This window comes from Macrobrachium nipponense, chromosome 36 (assembly GCF_015104395.2).
Source record: "Macrobrachium nipponense isolate FS-2020 chromosome 36, ASM1510439v2, whole genome shotgun sequence".
NCBI classification, from domain to species: domain Eukaryota; kingdom Metazoa; phylum Arthropoda; class Malacostraca; order Decapoda; family Palaemonidae; genus Macrobrachium; species Macrobrachium nipponense.
The window spans coordinates 51,248,142-51,267,108 of NC_087220.1; the positions used below are offsets into that span (position 1 = coordinate 51,248,142).

The window sequence follows — 18,967 nt, forward strand, 5'->3', positions numbered from 1 at the left end:
TTGATTTAATTAGAAATTCCTGCTTCTAGCACAAAATTGTTAGCCCAATGGAGAATAAGACAGCTGTACATGAACTTCATTGTTTCCGACATTACGATATGATTGGATGTATAGTCTTAATTTGAAACCTTTGAATTTGTCAACAAAGTAAATAGTTCATGATTGAAGTTTTAGCATATTGGCCAGCAAACTGCTGAATATGTATAGACTGCACTACTGGTTACACCAACTTAATTTTCACGCCAGGTTACGGGTACAGTAGTTTAATTTTTAATGTATTACTTTTGCCAGCATGTTTTCACGTAAATTTGTGTAAATACCAAGTATTTAGCTAATGAAAAGGTGACCGAAATCAACAGAAACCAGTACTGTACCATTTCAAGACTTACAAAATGGAATAAATAATAAACCAATTTACCCCATACACATTTATTAGCAATATGTAAAACTGACATGTTTCTTGCTGAATCTCAGGGGGGAAAAAGGGGTGTCTTTCATTTTGATATAAATATATATATTATATATTCCTTATATACAAATATTCACATACATAATGAAAATCAATTGAGATAATGTGCAAACAATCCAAAATACAAAAAATTAAATAAAAAAAAAGTTCTTAAAATTACAAAAATTGGTTTGAGGAATATTTTAGTCATCGCCTTAAATTACTAAATGGAAAGCAGTCTTCATGAAATGGAAAAGTGTGCGCATTCCACAGTCATTGCCAACATCCGTGAGAGAGCAATCTTAGAGTTGATCGAGAGACGGAACCGAGTAGCGAACATTGTCGTTGAGCTTGGCGAATCAGCATTAAGCCATTCTGATGGACTGAATGATCTGGAACACAGCTGGAGAGAAAATAATAAATTAAGTGACTATAATGGTGAGGTAAATTAATAAGCTAATGAACTCAAACTGAAGAAGCATGTACTGCACCATTCTTCAACTGCAAAGTCCAGTTTATGAACTCTTAACATTCAGACAGTAGTTTTATGTACATGACTATTCCAAATACTATATCAAAAGCATACAAATCAATATAACATTACAGTATTTATTTTAAAACAATTGAGTTTATGCAAGTACTTGATAAGCCAACTTGAATTTACTTAATATGTAGCAGACATGTACAAAAAGATAATTAAATGTAAGTTATACTGAAAGAAAATCTCATACCTGATCCACACACAACAAAGATGAAGAGACCTAGGAGCCATGGACCCACTGGGTACTGGTCATCGTTGCTTTTCTGGGTAGAGAGCAAATTTTAAATTTTAGTCCATTTTAGAAGGAGCGCTAGAACTTAAACCCATATCCAAAATTTTATAAATACTGCTGTATTTTGTCTTAGAACTAAAAACTGTCACTTGACCTTAGAATTGGATTATGCCACTGTGTGCTTCACTCATGTGCTACCAATTCAAGGCAAGGACTGCTCTTATTCATCTCCCATCAAACACACAGCATCGGTACATCTCTTTTGCCTAATAATGTTGTAACTTTAGCTTCTAAATAGACACACGTAGGAGGATCGACCCCTGAGGGACATTTAATTTTTTCATTCTATGCAGGTATTTTAATGCATTACCCTGACTTCAGATGGATATGTGAATTATTGAGGCTTCCACCTTTCCCCAAACCAAAGATGCATGAGCTGTGCACAAAATTCTGGTGAAAAGGTGTTTATAACAATGTTTCTACCTTACTTAATTTCATAAATCTCATTACATTCACTAATGTATTGCATAACTTGGTAGATCTAGGTAATAACTCCTTGTCGGGTATGTCTTTGGAAATTAGTTTCCTATAGTATTTGGGTTGCTTATTAAGAATTTACCATTATTTTTTGGGGGTGGACTATACTTAACCCCCAAGGGCTAGTACTAAACACAGTAAAATATATTTATGTCCTAATCCCTAGTGGCTGTTGTATTCATGGGATCGTTCCTTGCAGTCCGTGTGGAGTTATTACCTAGACTGCAAATTTTCTCTGAGAGTATATCAAACATTATCTGCAAATTTTCTATGAGTGTGTATCAAACATTAAGTTTCATTACGGAAACTCAGTTCTATATTAATGCCTTACACTTCCATTTAATCCTAAATATACTCCCAGACAACATTTTCTACTTCATTCACCATAATACGTATTGAGTGACCTCAATACGTATCAGCTACGACCTAATGCATATTACATAGCCGCTTCAAAAAGGGTAGATAAGAATATCAGTACAAATCTTTACATAAGGTACTAAGCTATCAAAACAGTGTACAACTGATAACAAGGGACTTGACATTGAACCAAAGACAGATAAGATGTAACTAAGGATATACACGAGATAAATTTAACCATCACGAGAGATGTTATTTTTAAAATGAATGCAGGTAACAACAATCACTCAGGGATGAACATGTTTGTGGCCCCCTTCAAATATTGAGCCTCACTAGGTGTAGTGAGGCGTATCTCTATTTTATATACTGTTTACTTATAAATAATGCCTGTGAATATGTTGGGCTGAAAAACCTAGCTTTTCCAATGCAAGGTGATAATACATGACCAATCATTACTATATGCAAAACATAGCACCATTTTCCTTTTTTCCCCATTATACTATACCAAATACGTAAATGCCACAATTCATGATAAAAGCATAATATAAAAAAAAAACTAACCTCACTATAACTACCATACCGAGCTTCCTCCAAGACGATACACACAATTCAAGAACTGCAATAACTCATGTTTACTTAATTCAAGCCACAATGTAACAATATACTAATTCTAACTAGAGGGGTATGCCAATCTCCATTTTTACCCTTAGATTGGCTATACATACCACATTATTACCCAATTTAACTGTAAGTTACAGACACTGGAAAAATCTATGACTTAAAAAATAATATATATATAACATACCACAGGTCCTGAAAGTTTTTATCTCTTTAATAAATAATCTCTGGCTGCACGTAATTGTCTTATCCATCTTTGAAGGTCATCTCAACCCTCCTTTAGTCTATCAACTGAGTCTGTCAATTTAGTTTATTTCTTGCTGGTAACTTTAATGGGTAGCTGTTTCTAAACATCAGCATTTAGTTCACCGAGTTGCTTATTGAATAATGTTGTTGCTGTTCCCAAACTGAATCAGAGTATCAAGTGATATGTAAAAACATAATAAACTTGTGCTTTCACAGATATCCAGCGATGTTCAATAGTTGCCTAATGAATAAGGTTTTTTTTGTATCAACAAGCTCAACAAATCCATACTTCAAATAATTTCTTTATGGAAACTACATTAGATAGTACAATATTACCCTCCTTTCAGTATACTAGTAGTAGGTTCTAAAGATAAATGATCACCAATTGTGTACAAATGTTAGTCAGAATTCTGTATTATTTAGTAAATTCTGAACTATCGAGGTATAATTATTCCATTTGTTTCTGCCATCTTTGCATAGTAACTTTTGAGCCAAGTCAATTGTGCAAATTAGTGAGCATTTCTACTACACTTGGTTTTAACACAATGTTCCCAGCCTTCATTCAAAACTCAATTGCTTGTGTAACCATATACATTCAGGAAATAATAGTTATAGATCTACCAAAGTCAGAGCCTTAGCTGCTGTTTCTCCGCTTCTGACGTCACATCGAACAGAGGTCATCGAGCAAGGCTCGACCATGTGGATGGACCTAAAGGGCAAGCTTTGCCCGACGAACTTTGTTAAACTTGAAGTCAGCAGCGGGAAAAGTCAGCGCCTTAAATGTGGTTTTCCACTTTTGATGTCATATCGAAGAGTTCGAGCAAAGCTCGACAGTGTGGACGGCCCTTAAGAGCACATGAAGCCTATGGAACCCTGGATTCAAGTACTATTTAATCTAGGTATATGTCATTTACAAAACTAAATTCAAAAAAAACTTTTAGGTATGCTTAAAGCACAATTCCCTTTGTTGGACCAGGTCATTACAGGTTGGTAGTATGATAATCCTCATCTGGCCTAAGAGCATTCCTATGACGTAGAGGTACATAGTGATGCAACTGGGGTTATTGCAATTTGATTACAGTAGCTAGCCTATGCCCTAGGTGTACAAAAACGACCACCATTCCAAACCTACCCTAAGACCATCTTCCTGACCTAAGGTACAGGGTAAGCATACCCCCTATTTTACTGAACTGAAGACTGTGAATAGCTTACCTAAACTTTTAAACATACAATTACCATATGAATATTAATAAGTTTTATACTTCAATTACAAAAAAAGCAATGAAAACAGGTACAGACTGCCGTAACATAGGCAAGACTGTCGTCCTTCAACATAACACCCTGAGAACGAAAGTTCGCTATATAATAGAGAAAGATATAGATATTTGCATAAAATGAGTCCAATCTCAGCATCTGACCAAGAAACCGGGATAAAATAACGACAAAATAAGGACACATATGTTAACACAATGAGGGATAGCTTAGCACCGAAGAAATAAAACACATCACACCCATCACCCATGCAATGCCTTACCGAACTCTTGGGCACGTTCCCTCTCATGGTGATGTTCTTGGAGGCCTTCTCGTTGGCGATCCTCATGCGCTGCTTGTTGGCCATTGTGGTACCGAAGTCTTTTGAAACTAGAAAGAACTTAAAAAAAGAAAGGCAGACGAATTTTCCCCGGACACGTCTTCGCTTAGTAGACTCTGGCGATTGTCTAGGGCTGCCTGCTGTCAGTAGCAGCCGAACACCGATGTCATGACGTAAGACAAACTAGTCCCGAATGCTCTCTGTGTCTTTTAGCGTTAAAAAGGCGATATTCTTTCAAAATGTTATGATTCATGTGTAAAATAATATATTTTCACATATTTGCCTATATTTATGCTTATTTAGCACACTGCGGTCATTTCAACTCCGATGTATATCATTGGAGCATCATACCTAAATCTCTTTTCAGACGAATATCTTCATATTGTCATCAAAATAATACTAGATATATTATCCTTACTTAAATCAATAGCATAAACCGGTCTTTTCGCCAAACCTGAAAGGCATTTATGCGACACGTGTATCTGGCATAATGTATTAATCCGCGCCACGTCTTGTCAATTTTTTTTCGACTATCGTACAACTTCAGCACTATCGGCCAGATTTCGTGGGCGTCATCGCATTTTAGCAAATCAAAACTCGACTCAGATCGGCATAAGCATTTGGATAAATTCTGGTCAAACTGCGTCTAAAATGCTAATATGCCTGAACATATTTATCTGAGATACTTTAAACAATGATTTTGATGTACAAAACAAACGGTGAACTTACGCAATATGGCTCTCATTATTCTCATTAATCTTAAATTGTGTGTTTATATTTACATGGATGATTAATTGGTAGGCATGGTGTAATTTCCATTCTGCATAATATTCTTGGAACTAAAAGTCAATGTTTCCCTTGGCAGAAACTCTTAAAACCGCCCCGGTAATTCTCGGAAAACCCCAGAGCGGAAAATACGCAAAGAGTTGACGTCAAAGGTAATGCGAAAGTGTGACCAACTGACCAAGGTCTCTGTTCCTGATATTCTTCAGATCTTGGTATGACTCATACAGTTTGAATGGAGCGCTAAAGGTCAATTTCCTTTGAATGACCTTCCTTATAAGATTGCTTTCCGTTTTAACAAGACTTAGGGTTCTGCATTGTCAATTTTATGAATGAATTCATGTTGAGATGGTAAGGAAGTGTGTAAAAAGAGTACTTTTTACAGTTCGTATTTTGTGTGCGCGTCCCAATAGATAAATAGATAGACGGTACTTCTCTTAGGTATCATAAGTCGTTGAAGGGAATAAAAGGCCTGGTGTGGACCATATTGACGGCTGCTGTGTGGTTGCTAGCCAGACTTGACATAGTTTTATAGTTACATATGTTTGTACTCGCTTTTATTCCACGCAAGAGCCTGTGTGTGTATGTGAGCGTATGTGATAAGCGTGCATGCATGTGCGCATGCGCTGTCCCAGTCAACCTTTCACCTGTCGCCTGTCACTCGAGACACTAGTAATCCCAGACAGACGGACATAGTTCATCGATAACGGGTTTGAAGAATTACTGACGTAGACGGAATCTTTGATTTGTTTAATTCTTAATGTTTCCACTCGGACCCAACAGCTTTTCTTCATTCTCACCAACTTAAGCCGCATTATCTGCAAACATTAAATACTCCATATTTCTAATCCATATTCACCCAGAGGCTCATAGCATACCAATAACCACTCCACTGCCATAGACTCATAAAACACACCTCCCTATATCAGGACCCACTTTTACACCAAACCAGCCATTCTCCGTCTAGACTTCTCACACACAAACTTGCTTTCATTCTAAAAGAAAAGGATTTTAATGGCGCCAGATAGATTCATCTTCAAACCAGTCATGTCCAACAGCTTTCATATTGCACCTCTGCTGTCAGAACCTCTTTTGTTATCAGTTCTGTATCTGTTTTGAAACCCCAGTAAAAGATAAAATGCCTGTTTACACACCTGTTGTGTTTTTATATTACCCGGCTAATTCTATCAAATTACACCATTCATAAAAGGAAAATGACACTCATGCGCACGCGCGCGCGCACACACACACACACACACACACACACACACACACATATATATATATATATTATATATATATATATATATAATATATATATATATATATATATATATATGAATAACTTGATCACGAAGTATATAAAACGTGATTCTATGTATAAATAAAGGTTTTTGCCACGGAGGAAAAAATGAAAGGCGAGAGAGCCAAGAACTTTCGGTTTAGCACAACCCTTTGCCGCCTGAGTAAAGAGTCGTGCTAGACCGAAAGTTCTTGGCTCTCTCGCCTTTCATTTTTTCCTCCGTGGCAAAAACCTTTATATATATATGTGTGTGTGTGTATTGCTTAAGAAATCACAATAGATGCACGTGACTTCAGTATATAAACGAATATCACAGAATAATGACAGACTTCCCCGTGTTTACTCACGCATCGTCGGGTACAAAAAATAAATAAATAAACAAGTGAAAGCGCTTGATAGGTAGCACTGATCTTCTGTCTGTCATATTATATCTATAATGTGCGTATGTGCATATATGTATGTTGAGTAAGGTATATTCAAACTTTACTCTTTAGAGCATATCGGTAAGTTCACCTTCACTATATAATTTACAGTATAGTTTGCCATTACGTAAGATTACTCCCAGTTTGCGTGAAACGACGAAAAAGTCAAAATAACGAGTTAATGTAATGATTACTACCTGACCCAGCTGGACTTCACCTGTAATTAAATTTCAATGTTAATGGAAACACCTGTTATACATACTGTGTTTTCATTTGAAAACATCTGTCTGCAGTAATTTATTGACACTTGCTGTGTGATTTTGAATAGTACTATTATTAGATCCTACAAACTTGCTATGCTTTTTTTTAACCTTACCAAAACTTGAATGAATGTTATTATAATATATATATATATTATATAATTTTTAAGGTAAAATATACAAAAAAAGTTTCTATAGGCTTTAATAATTCAGAATTACGTCGCATATATTAGGAAATTACTGTGTAGACCCACAGATGTTCAAAAATGAAAATACACAACACGTGTAGCCATCAAGATTGAGATTTAATTACAGGTGATACACACACACACACACACACACACACATATATATATATATATATATATATATATATATATATATATATATATATATATATATATATATATATATATATATATAATAGGTAGGTAGGTCTAATTTTTTAGGGGTCAAACAGAAATCAAGTAATATATACCAGGAGAAAATATGTTTGTTTTCCAACACCACCTTCCGCTGCTTTGTACAATCGATCCTTAACAATCGCAAAAAATCATCTGAAAAACATTTACAATAACAAAGCAACGACTTTTCTTCAACCGATTTACAGCGTGTGGTTTTGCTTAGTCTAGTCTCTCCAACAGGCAATCAGCCAGCGTCATGGCCTTCAAATACGTCCTTACAACATGCATTTTGTCAGGAAGTGTTATCATAGCAGAGTGATTTTTACCATCATTTTCTATTGCCCACTCACGTACTCTACTCTCTCTCTCTCTCTCTCTCTCTCTCTCTCTCTCTCTCTCTCTCTCTCTCTCTCTCTCTCTCTCTCGTGAAGGTACATGGGTCATCGATGAATATGTACGAAAACCATCACGCGCGCTCTTGAATATCTGAAAATTAATGAAATTAATTTGTATTAACAGCAGGACTTCAAGCAAAGCCAATATGTGCTTGCTTTGCTTCAAGCGCTGGAGATTCGTACCTGAAAGTAACCTTGGGATTCTTGATAGTTTCAGAAAACAGTTGCTCTCTAAATTCGGTTAGTCTAGAAGATTTTGAATAATAACGTCGATGGGAATAACATTTTCCTTGTCATTTATTGTTTATTTGTTCTACAGCTCCACTATTTAGCGATGAATATTAATAATGGCCGTAAACATTAGCTTGGCTGCATTCTATTCACAGCAATGGTATGACAGACAGTTGAGCTATTTTAGTGAGTGGCTTGTCTGGTCAACTGCTTGCAAGAATATGACTTTGAATCTTCCTTTGCTTTTTTGTAATTTATTTTGCGAATAGGCTAAATAAACGCATTCTTATTTTCATTGTTATTCAGAGGACCATTTCTGCTTACTCGTGGGGTAACCCTATAAACTACTTTTTTGTTATTCTTGTTTGGGGTTAGGAAAGCTCCATGGAAGAGCCTAATAGATCTGAAAAAGGTGTTTCGGGTTGAGTTAAAGATGCAGGAATTTTAGGAGAGGATTGTGAGGAATTCCTCTCACAACGATTTTATTTTCTAATATTTTTTGTGTATTCACTTGTTTCCATGCTATTTGTCTTTTATTATAGTTATTAGTGTCTGTCTCATAAGAAATTATTGGTTGATTTTCACTGCGTATTGCCGTCTGTCAGGTAATCGACAGACAGGAACTATGTTACTGTATTTGTATTCATGTGAAAACCAAATGCATTCGCATGCCCATATATTTTGCAAAGATATGTACGTCTACATTGCATGACATAATAAGGGTGAAAGAACCACATCTATTCGAGAATGACACTCTTAACATTATTTTATCTGATTTTGCTATGTTCTAGTACGTAGTATCTGTGGTGCGGTTAGCACCGAAAAGATGGTTTTACACAAAGACGTAGTCTTTTGACATATAAACGTCAGTAGACGTTTTAGTAACGAAGTATAATTACTGTTTTAGTTATGATAATTCATTTATCTTTATATATGTGAAATTGTTCTTGGTGAATGTATTGCGCATATTACGTATGGTAAGAGTTGGTGTCATTGGGTCTTGTTTGTGCCTCTCGCCAGAGAAGCCATTAGGAGAGGTCAAAAGATCGGGAGGGGAAAAGAAGGGTAGTAGTTCGCCCCTCTGAACGGTCCTTTGCGTGCCCCTCTAGGGGTGTGTATGCGTATGTGCGTAGTACACTGTATGGGCATGATATCGCCCAAAACTGTATTGACACACACCACCAATTAATTCACCACATTTAATAAATATGTTGAAGTTGCACACTATTATATTTGGAATTTATTTTTGACAACGAAGTTGATAATTATTGTAGAGTTTTTTATGTTCATGAAAACCTTGTACGTCAGTTCTACATTCGTGGTAATTGAATAACTTGTCTCTTTTCCCCAACAAAACCCGAATGCAGGACGGAACGGACAGCTTCTTGGCTCAACTTTTGAGGTGACCTGTTATCTAGTGTTGTGTAGTGATGTGTGTGTGGATTTAGAAAGGGCGATTGCCCTGATTCTTTTAATTTTGTCGTAATTTGGTTCATTTGAGTGCCATTGATTTACAATTCCCCTTGAGTGATTAATTTCATTTGTCACTTATGTGTTGTTACTCTTTGATATGTTTAACTTTTAGTTATTAAATTAATTTTAACTTTACGTTTATCAAATGCGTTTCAATATCCTTCGATTTTATTTCATTTTTCCTATGTTTCAGTTTTGTGGATGGTGAATATGAATTGATATGATAAACCTTTATTGTGTTCATATCTTAAGGTTATGCAAATAACTTAGAAACGAGATAACACAGCGGTCCTCTAAGGTCTGAAAATCAACCTGTGAGTACTCGCAACATTTAGAGAGAGAGAGAGGCACGTACCTCTCGTCGTATCTCGTGTAGCGATTTATGATCTGAGTTCATGTCTACAAGGACTGCTCAGTAAGTGAAAGCACTTAATTGTGTTACTATTCATTAATGATATTGGTGTGTTACCCTCGTTAATAATGAATTGGGTTGAGAGATATCTCCCCGTAATTTAGAAACCGCAAAGGGAGTTTTGTGGAGTTGTTACGTAAGGCTTTTAGCGGTTTTTGACCAAGTAACAACGTTAAGCATATAATACAGTCCACTATAAGTCCATCTTTTTCGCCACAAGGATATTTATTACTTATTTATTAGAATGAAAATGTATGAAAAAATGTGCATGTTAAACAGTACAGAAAAATGATTTCTAATGAAATATAGGGTGCTTATTTTGATTTTTGTTGGCGAAAAAAGGCTCCATTTGACCATAGATTTAAGAACTTTTTAATTTACGTGAGGGAAAACTCTTGCATGTGTCCCCGAGAAAGCTGGTTGTCAGATCACGGCTTTTTTCTCATAGACGTAACTCTCGAAAGCACACGTATTCTGTGTGTGTGTGCAAAAATATGAACAACAATGAAAGTAATTATCTTCATGAATATAATACGTATGGGATGACCTTTCCCTCAAAGAGGTATTTATGAGGGGAAGGCGAGAGTGAAATAAAGTATTTTCCATCTTACTTTCCAATAGTAAAAATAAAAATAAAATCACAACCCGCAGGTTATTCGTTCAACCATTTCCTTGAGATATATTTTCGACTATTACTGAACATCAGGGAAACAATTTTTGTTTGTTTGTTTGATCTTCTTAAAATACAGAGCTTTATTTTTGTTTTCCAATGCTAAAATGAACATGCATTAGTTTTTCAAACAAGCATTACCTTGATTTATACTGGTTACTAATTAGCACAAGGAAATGGTTTTTTTTAACTTAATTTGCGTTTTTTTTACTTCCAAATTAATTTATTTGAAAATCCTGAATTATTGTTTTTTTCGATTTTGAATCACGGACAAAAAATAAATATTATTGAAATGAACACCTAACGGTTATTCACACGACCGCTTACTTTGAATTATTATAGAATTGGTTATTACTGAACTACGGGAAACATTTTTTTATATAAAATATGGCTTTTTGTATATTTTTTTCTTTTGCAAATATTTTATATTCTCGAGCCGCTCGAAACCCTGAACTGTTTCGAAGTCTTGTGTTCGTCGAAGCCCCGAACACTTCATCAGGGTTATTATATTATTGGTTATTACCGAACTATGGAAAACAATTTTTATATATAAATTATGGCGTTTTATCATTTAAAAATATATATTTTTAAATCTCGAGCCGTTCGAAGCCCTGAACTGTTTTGAAGTCTCGAGTTCGTCGAAGCCCCGAACACTTCATCATTGTTTACCATTCCGGTTTTCTATGAAGAAGAAGAAAATGTACGAAATATAACCATCATTATTTTCGTCTCTTCTCCCTCGGAGTTCGTCGTTATCGCGTCCGTCTATTTTTAGTGTTAATTTATTCAGCGTTTCTTTGTAAGTGGCTTTGAAATAATCGAGATTTAGCGGTAATTTAGTCATCTTTTTGTAGGTCCATTTCCCCCTCAATTTTGGGAACTTCTTATGGCAGGGGCTTCCATGGTTGTAGAATTAAACGTCATGATAAACATACCCCAGTAGGCGTGATTTATTTGGCCCTATTTAACTTATTTGACCATTATCAGGTTTATTTAGGCATAAGAATTGATGTGTTCTCTATAGGGTAGTTTCTAAACCTACCAGAAGGCTAAGCAAAGTAGATTAGGTACCTACCTATACCCCATGTATAGATGGTAAGGTAGCCATTGTAGAGTACCTAATGTAATGTTAATCGTATTTTAAATTTATTGTTTTGTGTATTATAGTTTTAGGAGCCATTGTAGGTGAAGGGATCACTTGGTCTTACCTAGGCACCCTTTAAAAATACGTATTTCAGAGGGAATGTGACATCCTAAACCAGACTCACCCTTAGCTATAGGTATAGCCTAGGTAGTACTTGATGTAACCTTGGACGACCTTCCTTGACGAGACCTAGCTTTGGACGAGATGCTTTTACCTAACCCAATTTTAAGCGAGATCCCTTTACCTAACCTAGCCTTGGGTGAGATGCCCTTACCTACCTTACCTAGCCTTGGGTGAGATACCCTTACCTACCTAACCTAGCTGGTGAGATGTCCTTACCTACCAAACCTAGCCCTGGGCAAGATACCCTTAATTATCCTAGCCTTGGACAAGATGCCTTTACCTAACCTAGTCTTGAGCAAGATGCTTTACCCAACCTAGCCTTGGGCGAGATGCCCTTACTTATCCTAGGCTTGGATGAGATGCTTTTACCTAACCTAACCTTGGACAAAACGCTTTTACCTAACTTTAATTTAAGCAAGGTACATTTACCTAACCTAGACTTGGACAAGATGCTTTTACCTAACCTAGACTTGGACAAGATGCTTTTACCTAACCTAGACTTGGACAAGATGCTTTTACCTAACCTAGACTTGGACAAGATGCTTTTACCTAACCTAGCCTTGGACAAGATGCTTTTACCTAACCTAGCCTTGGTTGAGATGCCCTTACCTAACCAGTTCTTACTCAAGATACTTTAATGTAACCTAACTTTGGTCAAAACGCTTTTACCCAGTTAAACCTTAGCCAAGATGCCATTGCCTGACCTAACCCTTGCTTTACATTACTTAGGGTAGCCTACAAGTCCTAATTGGCTTATTGTATCCTATGTTTCATGCTAAACTTATGGTATTAGACGATATAACTAATGGCACATACGTATTAGAATAAGGTAAACATGACATAATATTTATTGACCTACCACATAGGCCACAGTACATATGTGATATTCATTTTGAAAACTGAATGAACCCACAAAATATCTTTCCAGGAATATTCTAACATGGCCAGGTCCTATTTTATAAGATTAAATTTTATAATGATGCATAATTTTGCTAATGGTGTCTTGAAATAGAAACAAAACTAAAAGCAAGTAAGTGAATGGAATGTTAAAGTTTTTCTCCAGTCCAGCAAGAAAATTCTAATATCAGTATAAAGTATTTTTAAAATCGATGGTAACATAATTGAAAACAGCTTAAGTTTCACTGTAGGCTGCCGACAGTTATTCTTTAAGTGAAGATTGTGCCTCACTTGCAAGGACTGCTTCTGAGATGTCCCCATTAGTTCTCTCATTGTATAGTGTGATGTGTTTGTGCCAGGGAATGTGAAACAGTCAGCTTAGAGGATGCCTGCATGTTTCTGTACTTTCTGACCTCCAAAGGCCAAGAAGCAATCATGGGATTACACTTGCTTAGGAAGTCTTGACCAGTGTTCCAGGTGTTGAGATTTTACTAACCAAAAACAAATGGAACGGTTAGTATTTTAAAAAAGTTGGAGAGAATAAGTTGTGATTATAGTACATGGCACAGTCAGTATAGTACTTGGTACGCAGACCTTGAATTAAGGTCATGTACTCTAATTATAATGTGCACGGCAACCCTAAGCCCAGTGTAGGAAAAGGCTGGACTGTAACACAAATGGAATAACCTTTGACAGTTTATACTTTGTAAAGTATTCAAATCAGATCTAGCCTGTTGTATATTTCTTGTGTCAGGGTAGTTAAGTTTTGCTGTCTTGATTTTAATTTGTGTTTTAAACTTAGCCAGCTAGAATTTAACTCACCTCCAATCTTTATAGTTAGTGAGATTTAAAAAGACTGAAAATATGATTTTTTTTATTAACAATAAACAGGTGTTTACACACAAAAAAGGCTTGTTATGGTTCATTTAATACTTTTACTCAATAGGTAAGTCATGTCGAGCATGGAAGTGGACGAAGAAATGGTGGCAGAGCCCACCTCCTCCTCTGCTCAATCTAGTGGAGTAAGCACTAGTGAAAGTGCCAGCAAGGCTACAAGTGCATCAACATCTGGGGCTGCTCCCACTTCCCCTGCACCTCCACCAGCTCAACCTCAGATGTGTAAGCCATTCTAAATTTTGTATGCTTTTTTATGACAAAAATTAATGCTGTACCTTTGTAGTTAAGTATCGACACAATTTGCTTATGTTTTTTCTTTAAATCTTGAGTCGTAATATTTTTAAGGTTGAACTAACTACAGTTGGGTCTTAAGGAAATTGAAACCATTGCCTTTTATGAAGGAATGATCTCCAGTATGAGCTGGAATGAGTCAGTGAAACTTCGGTAACATGATAGTTAATTGGTGGTTGGTTTGACAACACCCTCACTCATCTTTCATCAACAAGCACATATTCTTCAGCTGCAGCTGCCAGGGAGTTTGAACATCTTACTGCAATCTTACTAGCTGCCACGTTGAAAGTTTGTTTACTGCATTCTGTATGGTATTTTTCTTTTGTTGGATTATGGATGTAACCAAGAAGAGTGAACAAGAAAGGTGTGAAAGGTATGAGGAAGTGTTTGGTCACATCATGCCCTTAAAATCTTAAATTCCCACTTTTGTTGTTTTTTCTGTCGGAGTAGGACCTACATCCTTGATTTTCCATGTGAAGAGTGTTCAAGTTTGTCCACTTCCTGGGGAAAAAGTTTGGAAATGTTGTTTTACAGTTTAGGTTTATTTTTTGTTAGGTGAATCTTTTGTGTGAATTATTAAGTGTAATTGAAAGTCTTACTAATCTAGACGTTTTAGTTGTTTTTCCTTTTAATTATACGTAGTTTATTACATGGATTAATTATTAAGCTTGTATATTGTTCAGGGTTACTTGAAAAATTGAGAAAAATTTATAGTACACTGAACTCTCTTCTTGATTAGCTGTTTGAGGAACTGATGTGTTGTCTGTCAGATCGGTTTTCTTTTGAACCTTCATGGTTTTCAAGTATGATAATAGGAAATTATATTTTTTAAAATGGGAAATTGTTTACTCCCTTGGGAAGTATTTGAACGAAAGTCACCAATATGATATACTGTGGTAACCTATCTTGGCTAAAATACCATAACTTCCAGATGTTTAGATGTCTGAGCCTGTATATATTTATTTGAAGGGAGTAAAAGGCTATTTTACTGATATTTGATAATGTATTACACTACAGATGGGATTATTAGCAAAATTACCCTTGCTTAAGACTTTGTTAGTTGTTACGTAAGATTAGATTGTCTTGAAAGGTCCTGTATTTTGTTAAGAGTGTGATAGAGACCACATACATCCATTTTTTATGAGGATGTGACAGAGACGAGCATCAGGTGCCTTCCCTATAACCAAGTGTGTTTTCATAGTTGAGGTGGTTCATTCCTGTTGATCGTTGTAGTAGATTTATTAAAGATTTTATTACTATGTAGAATATTGGGTAATTTTGCAGCATATATTATACATCCCCATCCTTTTTAGCAACAGGCAGGCAATCTTATTTTTTATAGAATTGACTTGTGGTATCTTTATTATAAAAGCATGTGTTAGCCATAAGGTTTGGATTTCTCATTGTAATCATAATGTCTATATTTTTAGCTGCTAGTAGTGGACCTTCTGGCTTTGGTGACACTAGCACCGTGGAGTCAGTGATGGCCTCTCCTGGAACAGTGGGTAGCGTATCAGTTTCCCTTCACCCTCTTGTCATACTCAACATATCCGAGCACTGGACACGTCAGAGAGCCAAAGAGGGAAAACCATCACAAGGTAAGAAGACCATTGTGAGAGGTGAGATCAGAATTATGTTAATATGGTCTTGCTTTAACACCTTGGGGGATATTCTACTAGTTGTAAGTTCATGGTTTTATGTGGTAGATAATAAGAACCCTGTTTTATACCTTTGTAGTTTTAGCTCGTTGTTAAAGTTTTACTAGGTATTCCTTAGCAAAGAAGAGTTACCCATGTTAGCATGAGAGAAAATATTAAGTTTGTATATGGAAACATAAGCCATACTGTCTCTACATCTTTTAGTTTTTATGTCGTCTCCTCAAATCAGTTTTCTAGGGTGACAGTACTGTAATATGATCGGCAGACTTATCGTGTATGCAAAGGTTATGGTTTTATGTACCTTTCTTCCTTTAAAAGGATTTAAAGGACCATGACAATTGACCTGTGGAATGAATGTTCTTACAAGCAGTTCTTACATCAGAGTAGGGCGTAACCCGAAATTTGGCAGATTTTAGTTAGTGCTGGTTATGGGCGCCAGAGGCCACTATTAATCATGTGGTGGAAGTTTTCAGGCAGAAAGTGTCTTTGTCAGTAATTCAAAGGCTTGAAATCACATATTCCAACCTGTTTCAAACTAGGTTAGGCAGTCCCTGCTTATCAGTGGACTTTGTTAATGGTGATACTGTTTTATGTCGAGAACGGAACCCCTGCTGATAACCGCGGACTGCCTGTGTAGAGTTAAATCTCGTGTGTGGACCCAGAAGGGCGTATGATTGAGGGTTACGCCCTTCTGGCACAGGACGCATTTTTGTGCAATTACATGTAAGTTATCATTACATAACTTTACACCACATTTACTCAAAACTTGTATTTCTGGGTTACGCCCTTCTGGCAGTGGATGCCTCGTAGTATATGAATGCAAAAGAAGCAAGTTCCATATGCTAATTATCTCATATGCATAAAAGTTTTGTTTGATCAGTTATTTGATAAAGCTGTGTTTTGCTTTCACTTCCAGTGCTTGGTGCTCTTATTGGAAAGCAGACAGGGAGACACATTGAGATCATGAATTCCTTTGAGCTGAGCTACGATGTGCTTGACGGCCATATAATTATTAATCGGGATTACTACACCTTGAAAGAAGAACAGTGTAAGTAATGGTTTCAGATTTTTCATTTTAAATAGGGCTGATAATTTTTTTTTATATGTTTAGTTTCTGTAGACTATTACAATTCTTAGCTAAATTTAGATTTTTATTCCATATTGAAATTTCTAAATTGAAAATTTTCTCACTTCCTTACAGATAAACAGGTATTCAGTGACTTGGATCTACTAGGATGGTATACCACTGGGGACACTCCTGGACCACCTGATCTTCTGGTCCATAAGCAAATTTGCGATCTTTTAGATAGTCCAGTCTTCTTGAAGCTCAATCCAATGGCAAGAGATACAGATGTAAGTACTGTATATTGTAGTTTCTCTTGGTATTATGCACATTACATTTGTAATGGAAGATATGGTGGTGGTATGTAGTTGTTAGCATTTTTCTTTAGATTTCCTAAGCGAATATGTAAAAGGAATCTGGATCCATTATTGTAAGTTTAACCGTTTTGTATTATGTTGTGCTGTAGCAATGTTTAACTGATACACATGATTTTTCTATTTCAGTTGCCTGTTAGTATTTATGAAAGCGTCCTCGACTTAGTGAATGGAACATCCACAATGTTATTGGTGGAATTGCAGTACACACTAGCAACTGAGGAAGCTGAACGAATAGGTGTAGATCATGTGGCAAGAATGTCTTCACATGACACTCAGGAAAGCTCTTTAGGTATGAATATTTTTTATTGCCTGAACTGAAGTAAGTAGTGTGATAGAAGGGTGTTCATAGAGTACATATTCAGGTTTTCCTTTTTAGTAACTTATTTCATTTTTAATAGGTGTTCAGAATCATCAATAGATTTCCTTATTTTACAGTTTTTAAGTTTGGAGGTAACATTTGCAAAATTGCACATGTAATACATATAAAACCTGGTCTTGAGGGACAGTAAATGTGAGATCTCATTTTTCTGTACTACATTTACTTCCCCGTTCAAATTTTGTTGTCACTTAGTTTGTCTTTCGTCTTTGTTTGCTCATTTTCTAAGACCATGGGATTCAACCAGAGGATTTTTATTCTCCAATGATTTGAAAATTAAAATTAGACAGCTAAATGGGAAAAGAAAAAAAAGGAAATGGCTGAAAAAATAAAAAGCAGAAAGCATTTGGCGAGTTTTATGTAACAAGTTTACTTTCTTTCAGTTGCTGAAAATCTTCAGGCTCAGTATAGCGCCATCAAGATGCTAGCAAGCCGTGTTAGGTTGATATCCGAGTATGTACGAGCCAGTCAACGTGGAGAAGTTGAATTCAATCATGAGATTCTTCGCCAGGTGAATGCTCTGGCACATCGGCTACCCGTTCTTAATAGTGATAAATTCAGGGGCGAGTTTTATAATGTGAGTGATAATTCTGTTCTTGCGTTCACAGTGATTAGTTATATAACAAATTTAGACTTTACTATGGTTGTAGAATAAGTTTATTTGCAATTTGACAGTTATTGATGAAAATAGTTCACTTTATATATATTTTTTATTTTCCAGCAATGCAACGATGTGGCCCTCATGTCTTACCTAGGAACCATCACCAAATGCTGCAACACAATGAACAGGTTTATAAATCGATTTAACCTTCTGCATGAAAGGTTAGCCATGGGCAGAAGAATGCGTGGCTTGTTCTTCTGAAGTGTGTAACCTTTCACTGCAGCCTGAGAGAGAGACGTTATGTTTCATGATTGTCACGTAGGTCAGGCTCCAGTACTTTTTGAGTATGCAGGCAGTGCTGTTTAGCAATATGGATACCAACTCATGAGATTGTGTTTTCACAAATCATCAGCAAGTGGTTTGCTTGTGATATGATGATTTGTTTCATCAACCTTGTATTATTTTGATTTTAAAACCTAATTTCCCAGTGGTATTGAATGTTAATAGACCTCTTGTTTTTGTTAGCTATAATAAGTTTTGCTTTATTTTGAAATATCTTGTTTCATTTCCATCCAGTATTCACAAATAAAGGAATCTTGGTGTTTGACGGATCAAGA

At 36.0% G+C, this 18,967-nt stretch overlaps 1 protein-coding gene across 2 annotated transcripts in view; it reads left to right on the forward strand.

Annotated features, from left to right (window-relative positions):
- Window positions 1-18,903, forward strand: part of LOC135203645 (COP9 signalosome complex subunit 6-like) — a 42,678-nt gene extending 23,775 nt beyond the window's left edge. The window contains exons 1-8 of one of the 2 annotated variants that reach the window (XM_064233492.1): window positions 11,569-11,722; window positions 14,034-14,206; window positions 15,706-15,873; window positions 16,850-16,981; window positions 17,135-17,286; window positions 17,500-17,662; window positions 18,133-18,326; window positions 18,471-18,903. In XM_064233492.1, coding sequence (XP_064089562.1) covers window positions 14,041-14,206; window positions 15,706-15,873; window positions 16,850-16,981; window positions 17,135-17,286; window positions 17,500-17,662; window positions 18,133-18,326; window positions 18,471-18,611 — 1,116 coding nt within the window. In that variant the 5' untranslated portion in view covers window positions 11,569-11,722; window positions 14,034-14,040 and the 3' untranslated portion in view covers window positions 18,612-18,903. Of the gene's footprint in view, window positions 1-11,568; window positions 11,723-14,033; window positions 14,207-15,705; window positions 15,874-16,849; window positions 16,982-17,134; window positions 17,287-17,499; window positions 17,663-18,132; window positions 18,327-18,470 lie in introns of those variants that run through there. The other variant, XM_064233493.1, reaches the window with a different exon arrangement.
- Window positions 18,904-18,967: the final 64 nt, after the last annotated feature.